This window comes from Pristis pectinata, chromosome 25 (assembly GCF_009764475.1).
Source record: "Pristis pectinata isolate sPriPec2 chromosome 25, sPriPec2.1.pri, whole genome shotgun sequence".
NCBI lineage: Eukaryota > Metazoa > Chordata > Chondrichthyes > Rhinopristiformes > Pristidae > Pristis > Pristis pectinata.
The window spans coordinates 27,630,700-27,653,374 of NC_067429.1; the positions used below are offsets into that span (position 1 = coordinate 27,630,700).

At 42.0% G+C, this 22,675-nt stretch overlaps 1 protein-coding gene across 1 annotated transcript in view; it reads right to left on the reverse strand.

Moving 5' to 3' along the window:
• LOC127582918 (proto-oncogene Wnt-3) overlaps nt 1-21,480 on the reverse strand; it is a 55,490-nt gene extending 34,010 nt beyond the window's left edge. Inside the window, exons 1-2 of the mRNA XM_052038571.1 lie at nt 21,297-21,480; nt 723-964 (exon numbers count right to left, since the gene is read on the reverse strand). Coding sequence (XP_051894531.1) covers nt 723-964; nt 21,297-21,373 — 319 coding nt within the window. The 5' untranslated portion in view covers nt 21,374-21,480. The remainder of the gene's footprint in view (nt 1-722; nt 965-21,296) is intronic.
• Between the last annotated feature and the right edge of the window lie 1,195 nt (nt 21,481-22,675).

Below are 22,675 nucleotides of genomic sequence, written 5' to 3' on the forward strand. Positions count from 1 at the left end.
TCACAATTCACCAGGTGTTCCTTCCCCACGACAGATGGAAAAGATTCTTAAACTTCTCTTTATTTCCCTGGCAAATTCTGGGCCATGGATGGAATAGCAATGGGCCAATAGAGGCTTTGAAATTGGACATGAGGAAAATGTCGCACCCAATTTTGCAATCAAATCATCCTTATCATTGACACTAACCCAACAAATTCTAATTTCAATGCAAACACACATAATTTGTTTTAATCACAGAGAACATTGAATTGTTTAATTGAAATTGATACCAAGGATCAAATGTGATGCAAATTTCCTCTGGTTCCAGAATGGCCATGGCACAAACTTCTCAGGACTCAATCATTTTCCTCAGTTTACAGGCACTAATTAGTCTATAATTCTTATTCCTATAACAGTGCTACAACTGTACAATGATACAACTGAAAACAGTCTAACATTCCCTATAATGCTTGCTATTTGAAATACATGTAGTTTGATGGCTTCATCAAACTGTGAAGTCAGTCTTAAAGAGAGCAGGCTTATTCTAACCACGATTTCACTGAGCCAATAGGTTGATTTTATTTGGAGCAATTCAGTAAGTGTATTTTGTTTGGTTTCATTGTGTTAGCATTTCTCCAAGAGTCTTTCTTGCTTGCTTTTCAATCGCCCCTCCCTCCCCTGACTGGAAGGTGTGTTAATGTTCTGTCAATTCTGATCTCGCCTGGGGTGTCAGACTGAAATACCTTTATCCAGAACTGGCCCGAAGATCGCCAGGTTGTCATTGACCGTGGTACAGTTCCATCTCCTGCCCCGGAATTGATGTTGACACTCCTGGATTCCGATCTTCACTCCCTCGGCCACACTGGGCATGATCTCGATGTAGTTCCTGCAGAAGCGGAGTTGCTTTGGGACTAGACCCGGGATGCTACCGCACAGAATGGGTTGGGAACCGAGAGACGAGTACTGATGCCCCAGAGCCAGAGACCTGGACAAGATGAGAGTTGGTTAAAAACAGTCCAACTAAGGAATTATTCGTTTTAAGACATTCGTTCTCAGTCAGAAACAAAGACAAAATCTTGAGCCTGCATTCTTAAATCATTTATACTACAGTTATTGTCATTTATTCGTTCTCAATACGCAGGAGAGGCCGAATCACCCCCGACGGTGCTGTTCCAAGTCTGATGGTTTACGTGTCCCACCTTGGCGACCCAGAAAGGATTCGCTCTCCATTTCATCAGAAAGTTGCGGTCTAATTTCAATGAGTGATTTGAAACAACATGTCAAAAATCTTCAAATTACGTGAATCCCAAACGTGTGATGTCAACAAATAGTTGACTCTGTTAGAATATTTCTTGCCAGCAAATAATCTTTTTACTAACGCACTTACTGCCCCGCTTATTTTTTGACGGGTTTCTGGATTTGTCTAGACTGCCGTCTGTCTTTCGTTTGTCTTTGCGACCTGTGTTTTCACGGGCACTGGGGTGCTTTCATTGGGAAGTTTCATTTTGCTTTTAACGCTGGGTATGAAATAATTATACAAGCAATCCCACACTGACAATCAGTTCAGACGTCGCCGACGTTAACGAATATGGGAGATGTATTTGTAATGATCAAAAAGATACCGAGTGAAAGGGTTACAGCGGTTGGCAGATCCGGGCGACCCAGTGTCCCTTCTCTGCCAATTCTGACTAAATTCTGGAAGCAAATTTTTTTTGGGAGGTGGGATTGGTGTAGGAGAAATAAACAGGTGAAGAATTTATTCCTGGAGGTGTGCTAAAAATGAGCAGGTCCTCCGTTTTTTGAAAATACATATATTGATCGGTCACTATTGTGTCCCTGGAAGACAGAAGCTGAAGAAACATAGAACTTCGGACAGGAATTCTCGGGGTAATTCACAGTTAAACAAATCTGGGCAGAGTAGACCCCAGACACTTAGGCATCAAGTAGCTACTACACAGAGTTTGTGCACCATACACCTTAGAACTTATATCATGTTATGGGGTAATTCCGAAGACTTCTCCAAACAATTGAACATTTCTCCCGCCTGAGATCCCATTGAGTCTCCTCAAATGCAAACCCTCCTCGCAGGTATTCCAGTTCCCTGTAATTATAAATTTCAAACATTTTTACATTCCAATAAACTTTCCTGGGCACATATCTGGCCAGATTCACTGGCCGTGTTCCCTTATGTTGATAAGTTCCTCACTCCGGCAAAAAAAAACATCGAGAAGTTGCCAAACAATGATTACTAATTGCTAATTTCAGACAACTCAGATCCCAGTTCAGGCCTTGTGTAGGTAGCGCCTTCAGGTTTAAGTAGTGTCAATACAAAGTTATTTTGTCAGTTTGTGAAATAGTGGCGCACGTCCCAGACCCAACTATGAACAAACACTTTCTATACCAATTGCCTCCCGACCACATCACAAGCGTTGACGGTACAAGACATTCCATTATGCCTGAACAAAATCGAACTTGTTTTTGATGGGGATAAGATCCCTCACTGTCCCTTCAATAGTTGAAGTGTTTCATAATTGCTAATCGTTTTTAAATTTCATTAAATCCAACAATAAATGCACGTAATGTACAAAAAACGTGTTTTCACCGTTAATATAGCGGAAGACGAGGCTAACATATAACCTTACCTATTTAATAAACTTAAAAGGCCGCTACATTGCCGAACACAAAGAAATACTTTGTAGCACTAAGTACACTCAATTATATACAAATAGATATGATCACCGGATGGGAAGAAATTATCCATATTTAAATTTAGACATTCAGAAATTTGTGCCAACAATTGAAGCAATGATGGGCGATGGGGACTGTGGTAAAACACTCTGGAGCATAAACAAATCGATCTACATATGTACATGATAAACCGTAACATAAATGCAGCGGACCCACAATACACTCCCACATGTACATACAAATACCAGGGCAAGATACTGGTGACAATAGAAATCTGAAATAAAACACTAAAATACTAGAAGTATTCACTAACTCAGCCAGCTTCTGTGGAGAGATGAGAAGAATGTTTCAGCTGGATGACTTTTCATTGGAATAAACAGCTTTAGGAAAGTTGCATTCAAGTAGCATCTTAGAATCTGTTTATTTCTCATATTTCCTACTTCTGATGGAAGGTGGTGAACTTGAAAAGTTAACTTTTCTCTCCACAGACCTACAATTTCCAGATGTGTCATCTTAGTTATTTACACACCTGTAATGCAGCCGTTGCATATCAGTATGTATTTTTAGAATGGAGTATGTAAGTGGTAATAATCTATGGATAGTTCATGCATTGGAGCTTTTGATATGTATAGAGTTTTTTGGAAAATCTATCAGCTCAAAAGATGGAAGAGACTGTTTACTTTTACTTCCTTTTACTCATTTTCAAGAAGAATTTTGATGCTACTGGAAACTCTCTTGCTTAATTGGCAATGAGAAACTGCAAATATTTCAATTGCTGACTCACGTGAGACAATGAGAAGGCAGTGGCAAAAGCAAAAGACAGGACATTTTATTCAGCCTGACTGGTCTAAAACAAAATGAATTTGACTAGTGAAGTAAACAAAATATTTTCATGAAAACAGAGAGAAAGTTTTGGAACAGAGAGGAAGTGCGGTGGGGCAGCAGGGTCTGGTGAGGTTGGGAGTGTGGGAGAAGTTGGTGGTGTAGGTGCCATGGTTTCTGGGCACCCAGGATCTGCCATTGAGCAGAGCAAGTGACACAACTGAGAATTATTGGAGTGGGTTTAAGGGTGACAGTAGAGGAAATGAAAATGAGTTTCAGTGGGGAGTTCAAAGGGCAAGAGGTAGCAGAATCAATGGACATGAGATGGGATAGTGATCGGATTGGGGAAGGGAATGGGAATCAGTCGAATGTAAAGAGATGGGGTAAGCACACCAGTGCAAGGAGGCCCCAAGGGAGATGTATCTTCTTTCCAAAGTCACCAGAAGCTGTGGCAATTAGTAGTTCATTTCCCCATCATAATACTGCACAACATCTAACACCTCCTTTCTGAAAGGAAAAAAACAATGATGAAGTGTTAAGAAATTAAAATAAAACAAATAAAAATTAAAGAAAGAGATAAAATGGTAGCTGTAGAGAGTAAGTGAAGGGCAGAGAGTTAGAGGTAAAAAGAAGAGATCCATAGCAGAAAACAGCAGAACATAAACTGTGAAGTGAAGTAATAGATTACATTCTCTGATTCACCATCCATGTATAATGTCAAGGGAAATGTATGGGCACATATAGATGCACATATAGATGATTTAACACATACATTTTCACATGTGCAGGTATAAGATGCATGCATACACACATTCGAATAAAAATACAGACACAGAGCCATACTATATCCAAACTTTAATCTGCATGCATTTCCTATCTATGCGCTCTTCCAATGCCCATTTTTATTGGATCACACACTTTTATGCTTTCTTTAAACAATCTTAAATTATCAAGATATTCAAGCCATTGAATACAATGTTTTACTAAAAAAATGATGAAAGATTTATCAGTGACCATTTTTTTGACCATTGAGAATTGAAATAACCAAACATTGCCAAAAAATCTTTAAATTACTCAAAGCTTTTCCTTATACCCTAACTTGTCAGAGGTGCAGATGGAAAATATATAGATAAAGATAAGTTTTCTTTTCTCATGTTTCTTTGATTTAGTGCAAGGGTTATTTAAACTCGAAGGCTGACAATCCCTTTATTTTAGGAAGATGGAGAGAAGTGGGGTGGTGAGCAGCAGATTTAGGATGACCAGAACCAGACCTGGCACAGATTCAGTGACTCCTTTCATTTCAATGGACAGTAATGTTTCTGAGAGAAACAAATGTCAAGTCATTTACACTTTTGAATGAATTAAGTTAACAAATATATTTAAATGTTGTCTTGTGGGTTTAATTTATATTTTAATATTATTTTTTAAATATGTTTAAGGTTTTTAAATAGGTTTAAAATATGATTATTTTAATAGGTATTGATATGTATTTTACAAACATTCAAAGAGTTCTGATAAACAGGTCCTCCTGGAGAATGGCTTAGTTGATATCAAAGCTCCGCAGGACCTCACAGTTCAGGATGCAACTTCAGGAACTGGATGGTATTCTGGAGTTAGTATCTGCCCATCATGAAAGTCACTGTTCGGTAATGGCAACTGCACTGGGGCTTCAGTCAGAAGGTGCTGTATGTAAATATGGGTAAGGGTGGAATATGTGGGCAGCTTGCTGCTCACCAAGGCAGGACAGATGGAGCTGTGCAGTGAGCTGTATGTTGGGCACTATGGGACTTTGAAAAGGTTGAATGCATGATTTGGACTGAGGGATGGTGGAAATAGAGAAAGAACAACGGCTGAGCGCTCTGTTTTATTCCAGAAAATGGTGTTAATTGCTCATTGTTGGCCTACAACAGATACGGGGAAAAAATGACTTTGAAAAAGGAGAACATGGAAGTCACGTTAAAGAGGGAACCAGAAAAAAAGCAAGAGGAATAAGAAGTGGACATAAAGGTTAAATTCCCAAAGTACAGTGTTGGAACAATTCTCATCCTTTCTCCCCAATAACTCTGCTGCCTGAACTGCGGATAATTTCCAACTATTTCTCTATTTGCATATGAAAGACCATATTTTCTGAAATGTAGCTCTTTGTAAAGAGACATTCATGTGCATTGTATACATATGCACAGATACAATGGACAAACACACATACCCAGACACATATATCGGTATGATATAAACACAGACGGTACATAATCAAACCCTACTAAACAAACAAACAAGTAAAATGGCAGGCAGGAACAAAACAGTTGGTTCATTAAACCTGTTCCATGTCCATGGTGAATGGAGAACCATGATCCCACTTCACTTTCCCCCACCCCCACTAATTCCTCCTAACTGTGTGATCTTCTTTCAGAGGAGAGAAGCTCAGGGCACAGAAAAGAATTAAAAATCTGTAAAGTACCACTTCAGCCTCTTGAATTGATCAATACCAATCCCTGAGGTCTCAAGGAACATGTACCCTGAGCTTATTATCTATGAATCTATGAGTAATAATAGCCACATAGAATACCCCAGACATTGTTATAGTGATGCATGCATATCCCATATACGTATTGCACAGGAGGTACTTTTAAACCCATATAGATATAAAACAGGAATATGCATAACAAATAATTCATACAACCCCCAAACGTACAGATAAACTGGACAAACAAACATAGCAAGATATCTTTATACATTATGTGCTATGTTTTTAGTTAGTGGCAATATATTTTCTAATCTGTTCCTTTATGGAGCCCTAGAGTAGTAAATGTTGGCCACCTTGAAGAGCAACTCAAAGCTGGAGACTAGACAGGTTTCTGAAACAGATGCAGTTTTTTGCTGGACCAGCTCAGATTCAATAACAGACAGCGAAATATTCTGATTACCCACCATCAATCATTACAACTTTGGATTTAAGAAATAAATTCTGAATTAGTCGAGAGAAAAACGACGCAACCAGAAATTCAAGATGGAATCCTAGTGCCACAGTGAGCGTTTAAACTGTCAGCAAAATTGCTTAAACAATTCTTAAAGTTGTGTTTAAGCAACAATAACACAATTGCTTAAAGTTATGTTGAGCCTTTACCGAGCACCTTAATTCATTTCCTTACTAAAGCCACCCTAGTGCTGGCCATTGCTGCACTTTCTGAAGTGGTTCCCGTGCTAAAATAGAGGGTGTGAAAGCTGGCAGAGTGAGACGTGGTGGCTGGGTTAATTGGAAAGGCTGGGCTCCATTCCGTCTTTCCTGAGCTCACAGTTCAAGAACAGTTGATCGCTGAGTTTACTTGGAGTCCACTCGGAGTTTGCTTGATTAGTATTTGGGCAGTTTGACCCCATCGTTAGCGAAGGTGCTTATATTTAATGATCAAAAAAACTTGCCCACTACCCACGATAAAATGAGTAATTCTACCGATGGATGGCCCCAACAGTGAAGTTCACAACCCTGCAAACCGTGATGCTTTCTCTTTTGACTTAATGCCCCTTTTATATATATAAAAAGTAATCTCAGTGACCTATCAAACGGAAGTTTGAAGATGTGAAGTTAGCAGCCGCCAGGCGGATATGTTACGGAGTGATTAGTTCCGAGTTAGGCCATAAGTGTAACCTGTTGCTACTGTGGCCGTCACTTTCCACCTGGCTAGAGACAGAACAACTCTACAATAACCTCTCTATATTTCCAAAGGAAATAATGATGGCTGTGTCCCATGGAACGAATTCCAGACAATCTAGCGCGGGTTCCATGTGTCTGGTTTAGGAGGTGTGAGAGAATGAAAAATCAAATGGTGATCGGGCCACCAGTGTAAGAGAGAAAGATTTTTAAATGAGAATTGCCGAAGCGAGTAACGTCACAAACTTTACAACTATTGTTAATTAAAAATTGTTTTTAAAACAATTTTGAAAATAAACAGAATGTGTCACCCGTGTGCAGGTGAGGATAAGCAGACCACGATCTTCCTCTCACATTCACTCCTCCGCCATATTCCTTCCCCTCTCTCAACGCTTACAGCTTCACCGTATGTAGTTCTTCGTGATGGCGCTCGGCTACTCATCTTGGCTTTAATTTTATTTTTGCAGTCTGATTAATCGTTTTTTCATATGGCTGCAAGATGCCGCCAGAGGCGAAATTATTAAACCAATGCAGGGAATTGAACGAACGAGCTCTTAGTTTGGTTTGTGTATAGGGCAACGCCTGACCGGTCGTAAATTCTAGTTTGGGAGAGATATAGGCACTGTTGTGGCCCAGAGTTTTCACAGCCTCTGGGCGTATCCTCTCTTGACCCTGATTACTCAACTAGAGTCCTTGAGCTCTCCTCTCTCTACAACCCTACCCAGAATAACACCTCGATTCTAAATTACAGGGGAGTCACTGGTAAAATTCACAGGACACCACATAATCCGAGTGGGACCGATTGATGGCAGATACCACTTGACAGTCATTTTTAAATCTTTTTTTTAGCGCTGAATGCTCGTAGTAAAGTGCTCACCAATATGTAATTAGCACTTATGCACCGCTGCGGCCAAGTGAGATCCAACACTAAACGTATTGATTTTGTTCCAGGAGTGAGAGAATGCAATGGTTACGAATTTGGAGATGAAGGCTGCAATACTATCATCGTTTCATTCCCATCATGTAACCTTTAACAGGTGAGGGCTCCGATTATACTCTTAATTCACGTGGCAAGCAGCAGTGCCCTGCGTAAATAACCTTTTGCAATCAGGATATTTAAACATTATTTATTTACGTTTCGATTTCAATTTGATGGTCTGGGGTTATAGTTTGCTACCATGTTACATATGACAAAATATTTCAATGAGGGACACATCATTCTTCTTAATCAAGTATATCTGGTAATGACTTTTTTTTCTAATCCGTCTAGGAATCCGTTCAGACGTCCTACATGTTCTGTGAGGTTAGTCTTGACTCCTTTGGGCACACTCTCTGATGCTATTAACAGTCAAGCATAAATCACGTTGTTCTCCCTCTGGCTCTGTATCAGGCCCCGGTTCACTTTTCTCATTTTCTCCCTTGTAATATGACAACGTGTTTCAAGTCTTTGCTTGATACAACATTGCTGAGCTTCAGAGTCTGTCGTTTGCAACTGAATAGATTATTTGGGGTATGTCTGAGAGAAAGAGAATGATACAAACACGCACACACACACACACACACACACACAAAGATATAAAACCTCTGTGTGTGTGTGTGTGTGTGTGTGTGTGTGTGTGTGTGTGTGTGTCTGTCTGTCTGTCTGTCTGTCTGTTTCAGGGTGCATTATCAGATAAATGTTTGACTAGGAATTTGAATACAGGGACACGCCAAGATATAAGTAGGTACACGGATCCGTGAATAAGCAAATAGGTAAGTGAATTGTTACATTGGCAGACAGATTAAACGGATAATAGGTATATGGACATTTAGACACACGCAAACAGTCAGATACATACGGATGGGACTGGTTGGAGGAACACCCAGTTGTAATACCGCATATGGCAGAGGTGGGAATCGTTATTTGTTGCCAGGATTATCTCTGCAGCCCCATTAACCCCCGAGCCACCGAGAAGGTGACACAGATCAGAGATGCTTTACTTGGTGTGACAAGCATATATTTATTTCTGCTCGTCTAAAAAAAACCCACTGATGTTAATGCCAACAGTACGCATGATGTCTTCTTCTAATGAACATAATACTAGACCGGCTACAATTAGTAAGAATCACGCCCTCGCTTTCATTTCTTCTTACACCTCCCCAACAAACAAAAAAAGAACTACTGAGTTCATAAAATCCACATTAATGACGTGCGGAAAATAGAACTGCAGGAACCCGCCTAAAAGATCTTCTGGGTGACAGCTTCGATAACTGCCCGAGATGATTTACATCACACTGAACAATGTTTTACAGCTTTTAACCGCAAATAGCTGGCACGTTTGCGATGTTGACTGAGCGCTGTCGCTTCTGGGCTTCTCGCTTTTTTTTCGTTCTCTCTCTCTCCCCCCCCCCCCCCCTCTCTCTCTCTCGCTATTTGTGCAAGTGAGTTCGTTTTCAGCCAAATCCCGGCTCTCCAACCTACTATCAATTAGTGACGAGCGCTACAATCTCCTCCCTGGGAGTCCTGTGCCCCGCAGTCAGAAATGCATTCGACAATCACTGAAGTCGAATTCCATTCCATTCCATCGAGAACATGTTGGTGTCGAATAGTCAGGTTTCCAGAACACTCGAGTGCAAACGTCTCTTTAGCAGAGTGCAGGAGAAAGCAAAGTGAATCTTGTAGACAGAGGATGATCATATACTGAAACAAAACAGTTGATTTAAACATTGCATTGTTTTTATTCCCTGCAGGATTGTTGTTGGTGGATTTATATGTTCCGTCTAACCCTGATGTGACATTTGTTATGTTAAAGTGTATGACTACAATTCCTATCAATCTCTATTTGATTTAATTGCACTCTATTTAACTGGAGTTAATGATTCACCCTCATGGCGTTGCAAAGGCGATCACAGTGCTTATGTATATATAATAGCACATAGAATTAGCAGGGGTATATAGAGTGGGGGTAGGGTGGGATAGGATGAGCAGGCGCCACTCCTTTAGGAGGATTAATTAACCAACCAGTATTATTTCTCATCCAGGACTTTTGTGTCGCTGCAGGGTCCTTTGGGTAGCGAATGTTTTACCTAATTCGGGAACTACTGGGAGTTTCATCCTAAGAACTAAAACAGGATATCTCCCCAGTTTGTGCGAGCGTGCTGTAAGGCATTTTGGCGGACTCGCTTATAATGTAACATTGGTCTTGGATTAAATAGAATTTGCAGAAATTAGTCACTGTCTTCGAGTTTAGGTACATATTAAAAAGGAGTATATTTACCGTTAGAATAAGCTCACAATAAAAGGAACTAACTTTCCGTCTTAAGTTATTTCTCGTAGTTCCCAGGAAGTCTTCTCACAGAGATTGTTAATCTATTTTTTTCGCAATCAAAATAATGTTGTCTGTTTTAGATCTTATCACTGGCATTTTCTGTTTCTGTTTTAATAGTGGTATTTACACACACAGCTGACACCTTCAGAGTGGTTGGTGGCGGGTTGGGGGCGGCGAGTGGGTGGCTAGGGTTCATTTCTCTACTGCAAGAATCGTCTGCCAGACTGCTGATGGTTTGGCGAATTGGCACCCGTTTTCACGCAGTATCAGGTTTGCAGCGATGCTGGTTTAAATTATTGTGGTTCCCTCCTTCTTCTGTTTGGTACAACAAAATAGTTAATAACGAATTGCTTACAATCCTCGTTCTTATACGTATTGCATCAAAGGTAGGTTCTACATTTACACATTTGAAAATATTGTATGTCCATCTCCACACTGACTAAAGAAAACTATTATCCAAACCTCACTGTGACAATGGACAACTTTAATGTTATTTAACAAATGTTGTTTTCCAACTGTTTAAGCTCGTCGATTATTTTACTGCGTGCACTTGAACATTAACGTGTGCACAAGATATGGATTAATAAACTGAAGGCAGCTCATTACTGGGGATTAGCCCACCATCATTTACACTTAATTCAAAGATCCTTCATTCGAAACCACTGCTAATGCAGTTTCTATTCCACAAATTGGCTCTGTGATGTGATACTTACTAAGTAATTGGATAATTATTTTATCACAGAAATGTTTTAAATGTTCATGTACAGTCTCCCTTGGGCGTTTGTTCCTGTTTGAATCTTTGGTTTCAGGAAGACCCAGAAAGTACCGGTGAGAGAATTTTAATGTAGTCAATCACTTTTTGGGTGCGGGTGGGGGCGGTGGTGGTGGAGGGGGTTAGTGGGGAGGCAAGAGTTCAAAACGTCCACTCTCCTGTCTTCGAACACGTGGTTTCAGACAATCATCCTTGTTTAATTTTAGGATCATGTCCGCAGACTCCACCACCAAGGTAGATACCCCAAAACCCCATTAAACACCCTACCATAATATTCTGTTTTCAAGGGAACACGTCTAGTCCACACTGTCCTCATAGTTTAATCCTTGTCCATTGTCGCCCATTGTCATCCCTGAACCCTTCCCCCGTTTGGTCTTGACTGCTCTTTCCTTGTTCATTTATCTGCAAACTTTTATACGGTTGAAACTGAGACATTTGGATGTTTATGACCCTAACCCTTGACTATCTCTCAGTGAGGAAGCCTCCTTTGCTCAGTATCTCCGGCCACAGCAAGGCTAACGTTTATTCACCGTATGAATCTTAGTTGCTTTGTTATTCAGCAATTCCCTTAAACTACCTGGCTTGAACTAAGTGTTGCCCCGGATGGGATTTTGCAGAACGTGTATGAGGCTGGACAAGTGCACGTGACCATGGCCCTTGTATAGAGATATGCATTCAGTACCTTACAACTATCTGTGGAGACTACCAGCCTTATTATATAACTTTCAAAGGGGCAAAAAGGCAGCAGAGTTCTAATGACAGCGTTTAGACCCGAACCAGTAACTCTGTTCGTCTCTCCATAGATGTTCCTAACCTGTTAGTGTTTTCAAATATTTTGTTTTCTTTTAATTTCTGTAAGTGTGGTATGTTGCATGGTAACAATTTATGCCACACAATCCCACTCAATGCAAAGATATTCGGTGCCTTTGCACGTTATCTTGTGCGAAAGCAAAATATTACATTTAATCAGAATCGAATCAGGTTTATTATCACTGACTTAACAGAAAATGTTTGAAAACTTTTGACAGGTAAGGCACATCTGTGGAGAGACGAACAGAGTTAGTGGTTCAGGTCAAAACGCTATCATTAGAACTCTGCTCTTTTTAGCACTGTGATTCTCTCTCCACAGATGTTGCCTGACAAGTTGAGTACTTTCAACATTTCCTCTTTACAGTTGTCAATTTCGTTGGATTGGTAATAATTTGAAAAAAAATATTTTAATCACTATATCTGTGATTTGTTGTGCCGAGCCAAGGTTGCCTGCAGTGGGATGTCACCACTTGGCCAGGTCCCCTTAAACCCACACATACACGACTTGTCCATTTGTCAGTTTTCAGGCAAGTGTCCTACGTGCTCAATAATATTCTGTTGACAAAGCAATGCGTTCTATTCAGTCCCGCATGGTGATCAGAGCTAAGTGCTTCCGCACATGGAGTGAACATATGAGAAATCGCACTTCCAGAGATGTGGAGAAGACGGACTCTTGTTTCACTGAGGGCGGGAGAAACGGTGTACCAAAGCGTCGTCACTGTTCTGCAAAATTCCATATTGGGGGTGGGGGGGGGGGGGTGGGGAGAGGTTGTCGACAAATTGAAAGAGAGGAGCAGGAAAGAGGGGAATGTATTAATGGAGTCAGAGGAGAGTGGGTAAGATCGGGTATATCATAAACATTTGCTGTTTCGTCGAATTTACTCCATTCTGTGCTACAATATTCTATCCCGTCCTGTATAATGACCGGGGCTGAAATATGCCTGAGTGGTTGTATGATCGGAGTTTGGCTTGATATGAAAAACAGCAGATAACAATTTTCAATAACATGAAACGATGTTTTAATACAACTGTCCATAGAGCTGCAGGGGAATAAATCAGAGAATACCCTTGATGTAAAGTGAGTAAATGGATTCCAGAGACAACTCTATCACTTTTGAGGGGTCTGGGGAACGGTTGGGTGGGGGGGGGGGGGGCGGATGCGGTTGGAAGAGAAGTAGCGAATACTTGGACTGGTAGGGGATGTGATTGTTTGTAAATTGCGGGATCGTTCGATTCAGATTTCATTGTATTGTTAAATGGTCATATTGAGATCAGTTTTGAGAGAGAAAAATATTCTGACAAGAGGTCTGTAAGGACGGGAATGGTGTTTTATCATGTCCTAAGGACATGACAGAGCACACGGTGAAGTCCACAAACAATAAATTAAAGCGAACCAGTTGAGTTATTTCATTTAACATGATGCTAGTTGAGAGGTTTAATGCTGCCGGAATACTGGGCCATACCGGCCTCTTCAAGTGGTGTCTCCTCCCAGTAGGCGGATGGAGCTTCCATTCAACTCCTCATGTGGAGGGCGATGGCTTGCACCATGCAGTCCTCCACGAGGGTTGGAAGAATAACCAGAAAGGGGCAAAATCATGAATAATACAGAGGAGGAGCTGGGTGGTGTTGGGAATGTGGCCTGAGAGTGGCAAGAACGTTGGTGAAAGAGGAGAAAACGGTTCTGATCACTGATGGGAGATAGAGAGGTTGGGAAGGAGGGTTAGGAAAGGCTTGAGGATGTTTTAATAGTTTGTTTTAGGTGGTCACTAAACCTGAGGTGAATTGTGACTTCCGATGAAACCTCTCCATATTTTGTAATAGGAGCGGTACAGAAAGGGATTTAATTTACATCGCACGTGTCTAGTCCTCAGGGAATCCCACAGACATTCAAAACAACGAAGGTTTAGTTTTGGTTTAGTCACAGTTTGATTTTAGGCAAAGCGGCAGCTAATTTGCAAACAGTACAAACTTGTCAAGGAACCACTTACCAAACATTTGGGTCTCATTAGTAGTGTGTAAACACATCCATGGTGGAGTTGGATAAGTACAATATCCAACATGTGTCAAATAAGTTGTGTAATAAGGCGGAAACAAATGTTGTCCAAAAACACTATGTAATCTGAATATACTACAATACAAAAACGATGACCAGCAATAATGTCAAGAGTAACTGCATAAAAAAACCTTAAATGCTTCACATTAACATTGCTTTAGAGGGGGACGAATTTATAAACCAAAACATAAATGCAGCTAATGTAATATTTTCCATCGATAATCTTTTATATGTTATGTACTCCGTATTTGAATTGCATTTGTAGTCCTTACAGCAATGTGATGATTTGAGCAAATCTGTTTTTGTACTTTCCCTTCCATCTCAATGCCAACCCTCCGCCCACCTACCCATTCCCCGCCGCCTCCATATCGCTCCGCCCCCACCGTCCCCGTCACCTGTGTCCCTGCACACTCTGCCTTTGCCAGTGTTGGTGTTTGGACATTTGGAGCTATCCTGACGCTTACTTATCCTCGCCCTTGAATGTCTCTCAGTGCGGAAACGTCCTTTGCTCGGTAACTCCGGTCATAGCAAGGCTAACGCTTGTCCACTGTGCTCATTCCACTACACTGATGTTACTCAGCCATTGCCTTCAACTATCTGGCTTGAGCTAAGTGTTGTCTCGCACAGGTTTTGCACAATTTGTACAAGGCCGGACGAGTGCACTCAATGATATACAGGCTCCTTGAATAGAAATATCCATTCAGTCCATGCATCCTGACATGTACAGTCAGGCTCGTGTGTCAATGAATACATACATGTACACAGCCAAATGCACATGCACACGAGAACATGCAGACAAGTGCACCATACGTGCAATCATAAACACGTGCAGGCGGGCATACATAAACCATGTAAGTACACACGCAAACAGAAAGATATCCAGGTGCACGTATTTGCAGGCACACCTGAATTATAGCGCAGAGTATTATTCTTTTAAATAGGTGATAATATAAACATTTGTGTCACAACAGAAAGAGGTAGTCAAAACATCACTGAATTTTTAAGGTGCAAATTATGCCAATGCACAATTTAGTGATGTTCATGGACTTCCCGCATCTCTGACCAGGGGACAGATCTTTATACTCAGTGGGCGACGATGTGCATTAATGTTTGGCGGTTTCCTGGCTGAGTCACACGACACAATCCCTAGCATGTCACTCACGGACGACTTATAGTAAATTTCACATAAATGAAGAATGTTATTAAGTAATAGGAATGGCTACTTCGCAGCAGATTTACGAGGAATATTGCCTTCAGCTTAGATGAGGCATAGGTCTCCCACTCGTGTGTGATGACATATGGTTGTTCCATGACACTCCCTTCCCCTGCACCTATGTACCCGAATGTTAGTTTAGCTGTACGGTCGCGTCATCGGATTAAAAATCCGACATTTTAGAAATGTTTTCAGTTTTTTTTGAAATAATTTATGTGGCGTTCCTGCAGGACTTTACTTATCTGTAAGTGCTTTCACTGAATCGAAATAAATCAAGATCTTGAACATGGTAAATGATTTCTTCGGGAAGCAACAATCTACTGGCGCGGGGTGAGGGATGTGTGTCACTTCTACCACGCCCCTGACGATAATCCCAAACGGATTCCGAGAAAACACAATCCTTGGGAACGACTCTCGCAAAAATAACCTCACGCTGGCTTTCTGTTACCATTTCTCAGAACAGAAAAGGTAACTGAATGCCTTACTTTTCTTGCTTAATAAGTAACCAATTGAAATAACGTAGATAAATAGATGTAGCAGTTGCGTGTGTAAAATGCCACATAGATAGTGCACATTCGTGCCAATGTGCAGAGAGGACCTGGAGAATTTTGTGCAGTGTTCCCCAGTGACTGACTGACTATCTCTCTCTCTCTCTCTCTCTCTCTCTGTCTATTAACTCCATCTCTAACTGTCTATCATCATTCTATATCGCTAACACATTGATCACTTTGTGCATCTATTACCATGTCTATTAGCTTCTGTTTTTCTCCATGCCTCTATTTACTCAGTGCATCGTTCTCTATCTACCTCTGCCCAAGGCTCTGCGGCTGCCCCTCATCTCCTTCGACAAAGTCATAAGCCTGAAGACATTCACAATCGTTAATAATTTCATTCATGTGTACACACGCTCACACGCCCACGTGTATTCAGGAATGTCTCCCGGGGACCTCTGTGACTCACTGAAAGCCGCTTCATTAGTTGTCCGAGTCCCGCTTAGAAATTGCAAGTCCTTTTTCCAGAACTTTCCATAATGTTGAAAATGTGTATCTTCCCATCAAGGCAGACCTTGCTCGAGTTAAATTATCGGGCAGTCACTCGCACACACGTGATCCCATCAGTTTCCTTGATACAGAGCTCATCGTCTCATTAACAATGCGGATTTTCTTCTGACAAACCTTACTTATTAAATAAAATTACGTTTGAATCATAGCGCTCAAGAAGGCCATTTGGGCCTTCGTGTCTGTGCTGGGGGTCTTTGTAGGAGATTACAATTACTGTGGTCGCATCTCCTGCATTTTCCCCCTAGTTCGGCAACTCTCTCCCCTTCAAGAATAAATCCAATTCCCTTTCAAATAAATTGATGAATTTATTCTCACCAACTTTCAGGCAGGAGATTCCAGATCACGGGAATCTTTTATTTCCCGTCTCATCCGTTTGCCAATGACCCCAGACTGATTTCCTTTACCACAGCCTCCAGCTTTCCCTCAGTGGGAACAATTCCTTTACACTCTCTTAGAACGTCCATGATTTGAAACACCAACAATGAATCTCCTCTTAACTTTGTCTGCTCAAAAGACATTGTTTCTTTGAGATAGCACTTGGGGTAACAATATTCTCAAAACCTTAAAGAAGTATCTAAACGACCATTGAATCCCCAAGGAGTAGAAGGCTACCTGACCAAGTGCCGGTAAATAGAATTAATAGGTGGGTAGGGAGTCGGTATGGACATGGTGGGCTGAAAGGCTTGTTTCTGCGCTGTATGACTGTCTATGACTCTATAATCCTTAGACATAGATATTGAAAGAAAAGTCATCAGACCCTATTCCGAATACTAACCGAACCTTGAATTACTTCTTTAACTTACAACACGGCTTCGAAATAAAGACCGTAAATAATCGAGGGGCGGGGTAGGAAACGTGCACGGTGGAATGAAATATGCCCTCCTGAGACTGGATGAGCGAGAACTGGCGCCCACCGTCACCGTGGAGAAGACATATTCCATCACTGTCCGGGTACAGGAGAGCCGGTGACAGGCCACTTCCTCCATTCATCATATTCGTTGGCGGTGACTCACGCAGCGGCCTGGAGGGTGCAAACCTCTCGTCTGACTGAGCCAAGAAGAATGTAGTTTTGTCGTATCGGCTAGTTTGGTGGGCCCTTTCTTTCTGGATCTAACGCCCTGTTTGATTATGTCACAGATATTGTTGAGACGCTGAAGAAATGTGCAATAGTGTCACGCAGGGTTACTAGAGAAGACGCAAACAGCGTGAGACTAAACAATATGAACCACAAAACTGTAAATATTTTAAAATTTAAAGCCAACAAAAACGCTGATGTGGATTGGGCGGAATACCATCGCTGTCTGAATGGTTTCGCATCGGTGCTACATAAATTCCAATTCTATGCCGAATCCTTTTAGGATTCCCACGAAGGAAAGGCTTTTATGGTCATTTCGCGAAGTTCCAATGAATCGCATTTCTAACACTAAGGTGCAAAGACTCCCCGTCAAATTGCACATTAATCAACACGTCAAAGTGGGGACTAATTGTAGGATGGGATATTTTGAAACTTTCCAACATGACAAATACGCATTTCGCCTCATTTTGCGCAGAAATCGTCCTTTTTTTAAATGCTAAAGTCATATCAGAGTGGGCGAATCTGCCCGCTCGGATCTGTGCCGAGTTGGGAGCTTTGAACCGTCCTGTGTTAATCTGTCAGGTGAGAGTTCATGACCTGACATTCTGCAGGTAGAGGCCCCGGGTCGATGGGGAGAGAGGGAGAGGGAGGTCAGGACCCGGATCTCACCCCTCGTTGGTGCGAGGAATCATTACGAATAAATGCTCGCAATTGCGCCCTCTGCCAACTTCCACCTTCTGAAATAAGCTAATTGGCTAAAGGTAATTAATTTTGGATATGAACATGTTGCAACTTAAGATGTAAACATTAAAAATCACACTTATCTTTATACACGTATCCTGTTGAATTGAATGTCTCAAAACAGGAACACGAATTGCTGAGTTTCGAAGCTCGGTTTTGTATTCCCTGTTAACCTGATGTAACATTGCATCCCACAGCACAGGAGACAGCCTGCGCCTGTCCTCTGGAAGAATTTTCCAATTAATTCCACTGTGCTGCTCTTTCCCGTACCCCCGCATTTCCATCCACAACCTACACCTCATTTAAAGTACATCTTCACCCCCCGCCACCACATTTGAAAGTTACTGCTGAATGTGCGACTACACCTTCTGAATTAGCAACAATTCGCTCAGTAAAGATACATGTCCCTTGGCTTTCTGAGCTGCTGTTATTTAGATGCAGTAACGAGTATCGCTAAAACTTGATAAGATTCCGGAGTGAATCCATCAAGTGTTTCGTAAAACTGGCTTCAATCTAACGGCGGGACTTTCTTTTAATCCGAGGAGTCTGACAGACCCCAAATGGTTTTTGAAAGTAGTTCAGTTGTCGCCAATGGACAATTAAAGGACACAGGAATTAGGCCCATACAATATGGAGTCCATACTAGTAAATGGGAGCCGATCCCACTGTCAGGTCAACCTCCAGTCACCGCACGTTAGGTCTGCGGAGACCGAGGGTCAGGTTTGACCGAGGGCTGATGAAGATGTCTGAGGGAGGGGCGAGGCAGGTGTTAGAAGAGAAGATAAAACATTTATCGTCCGACAAGCGATAAATGGGAGGGATCGAGCGCACGATCCGCCAGGAACAGTGAGTTGCTTTCAGGGTGCCGGCGTGCGGCTGGAGGGAAGGAGTCAGTCTGAATCTATTGCGTTCCTCGGCAAAGTCACGCCCTCAATGAAAATGGGATTTTAACTCTCGTCATTTTACATATTTTGTGCGTCTCTTTGTGTTTCTGCCCTTGACTTATATTCCTCCTTCTCTCTGCCATTTGCTGCCGTGTGCCCGTTTTCCACTCTGATAACTGCGTAATATTTTATCCAACACTGTAGAAAATTTCTGCCCACCTCTCTCTACATGTCTGCCCTTGATAAGATGCAGACGCCTTTTCTCATCAAAGCACACGCAGACTGAACACATCCCCACACAAGGACCAGGTCCTTTTGCTCTTTATTTTTACGCTGTAATTAGGATTAAATGTATAAAGTTTGCCATAGTAGTAACTTCTAGTGAGGCGCTGTGAGTCAATGAATAGCACTCTGTAATGTGTCACACCCTACAACTTGTCGATTTTGTTAAAATAGGGCGGAATATTGTTTTCTGTTTTAAAAAATGACTCAATAAAACAATGTAGGAGTGAACTAATAACGGAGATGTCTAGGTACCGCCAAGGAATCGGATTGCGAGGCTGACAGAGGTGTGGTGTTGAGTCAGTTTCTTCCCCTCTCAGTCTCTAAGCGGCAACATACCTGGACGGGATACGACGGCGGTTGGTGCCGCGTTGTGAGGGCAGAGGTTCTGCCTTCAGGTAATGAACAGTGAAACGTTCGCCGGTTCACTCCGTCGCATTTTGCCCATTTAATGTTTGTGTCGTAGAAACCAAACCTCACAGCGAAGCGTGAGTAGGTGAAGAGAGGGAAGGGCAATATAAATATTTCGGGTTATCATTCAATCAGTATCTCCAAAAGTGGTTACCTGATCATAATCAAGGTGCCGTTAATGCGGGGTTGCTGTGCGCAAATTAGCGGCGATATTTCCAACATTACACCACCAACTAGCCTTCAAACCACTGCAAAGCACTTTGGGACATTTTTAAATGGACGTGACAGGCACTACACAAAAACAGTCTTCTCCAGAAAACTGCTAGGCTCCTTGCAGTAACAGGAACCCAGGCCAAAGCTACTGTATTACTTTCAATAGCTAACGAGAAGTCTGATGCGTACGGGAACAAAATAATGGATTTTACTTCCAATCTTGGCGCAGTCCGCGCTTGTTCCTCTCCTGAGCTGATTTTGTTTTGACCTCGGGGTACCTGCTAAGGATTTTCTAAACGATCTGTTACAATTAGAAACGAGATGTGGGTTATAAAAGCTGTTCTAATCTGCGAGGAGTTTTATCATCACTAATCACAGTTCAAAACGTCCTAGAACTTTACTTGATCGGCATTTTGCTCTACAGTTAGTGCTTTGGTCAACCAGGTTTCCTCTCTCTCCTTGTCCCATCGCTAACAAGCAGATCTGATAACGACTGAAGAGTTGTAAGAAAACAAAACGAAATGTTTAAATCTGAAGATGTTCGGGGCGCGCCGGAATCAGTCAGGAGAGAGAGAGGTAAACTGACAGCTTTAAGTTTCAACACATAGGCGACGGTTTTCCGACCTTGTTTCAAAGTCCGCCCGAGATTCCAACAAGACCACATTACTGAGATAGATCTCAGGTGAAGGGGCCTTCCCAGTGAATGGTGTTTGGTTTGGTTTTACCCTGCTTCGGAGACGCCCTTGCCGCGGCGCAGCAGGCGGGTGAGTCAGTTTTGCTCACCTGACTCTCTCTCTCTCTCTCTCTCTCTGCATTCCTCTTTCTCGCCAGCCTGGTCTCTCTCCTCGCCTCCTGTCTCCATGTTATTTCTCACTTTCTCTTCCCAGTTTTGTTTCCTTCTCAGCCATCTCTGTATTGTCCTAGTTTCTCCCTTTGATCTCTCTTTACCATTAAGCTGCTATTCTTTTGTTTTACCTCTACCGCTCTCCGTCCCCCCCCCCCCCCCCCCCCCCCGCCCCCCGTTCAACCTTGTGCGGAGCGTTTTTGGTCTAATTTCTTCCCCAGCTTCTTTCTTTCCGACTCTGGCTCGGATCTCGGGTTGCCAGCTCTGTAACAGGATCAGTCAGTCGGTGTCTGTGATACAGCAAGCATCAGATAACACCGTTGGTTGATCAGATACTTCCCCAAGTGCACTCGCAAACCTCCTTGACCGCCTTTTCAAATGAGCTGGAACGAGTTTATTCACAGCCAATTCAGTGCGTACAGTCGAAAATAAAAGCAAAGCAAAACACACACACACACACACACACACACACGTCTGTAAATAGAAACACTTACCACCAGATCGGATAGCCAGCCAGTCCGCGGGTTGAATTCAACAGAAACAACACAAATCCAAACAGGTACAAATCCATGAGTGTGGCAGAGTAAGTGAGAAAGGAGTTAGAGACAGAGGGGGAAAAACTTTTTTTTCCCCTAAAAAAAATAAAGTTGGAAGGCAGCAATCTCGGGGTCAACACTTCACCATAAGGACGGGAGCGTCCTCACATTATACAGATAGATGCTAATATAAAAGTAAAGGGGTTCAAATGCACGCCGGGACCCAATCAGATCTCACCGCCTTAGGACACAGATGATTATATAGTTCAGCGCTGTCAATCATGTCTTACCACCCCAATATCCAGCTAATTGCACAAGGTAGTGTTTTGATGCTCGTTAGTTTGTCGGCTCTGTAATGATAAAATTGTTGAGAGGAGGGCACTTTGAATGGGAAGGATGGGAGAATGAGCTCCTGCCGGGATGGTCGCCATGGTAACACTTGGAGAGTTATAACCAGGCTTGGCCTTTTCACAGCCGCTAAAGAAAGGAGGGAATGTAAGGATGATAATGGGCGACATGTGTTAACCTCCTCTTCAACACAAAACAGCATGATGAATATGGGCACAGCGAGAGGGACCAAATAAATTCAGGATTATATGTGTCTCTCTGGGGCATTTTAAGAAGACAGTAGCCCTTTGACAGTCTGACATAGTCTATATTTAATAATTCTCAAGTATCGCACTGACAGAAAATCTTTTCACACTTGTCTAACTTTTTAATTATGAAATGTCCGCGATGACAGCGCAATAAACGCATCAGTCACTTCGATTTTTACATGTCTTGTGGGAAAATCAGATTGATTTTGTTTTGTATTAAAGAACCCGGAATGATTTGTAAATAGTGATTCAGAGCGTATGTGGGAGGGAAAGCAAAAGGGGGAATGTGCCTGGTGAATCCGTTTTAATACGAGACCAATTCTCTCAGAGTTTATAGCCCACACCCCCTCTTGGGCGCCCCGGGGAAGGAATCACTTTAAAAAATATGCATCCACACAAATCTTATTGGAGTTAATATGAACGAGCCGATGGCGAATAAAAGGACGAATACTCATGTAAATAAATTGGGAGCCAGCGTGGGAGGAAACCAGCGGGAGGAATCCGTGACAACTCTAACAGTGTGTTGTGAAGGAACGATAGCGTGGGTATTCCGTTTACTCATCAGTATAAATCTGTATTATAGATATTAGGTAATAGTTATACAATGTATTTGACCGTCGAAGAATAATAAGGCTTTATTATCTGCGCAGTGACACTGACAGACATGCACCTGCAATTTCGAATATAGCAATTAAATTTGAAGCTTATAAGTAAAGTTTTTTTTTCACAAATGACAACAAC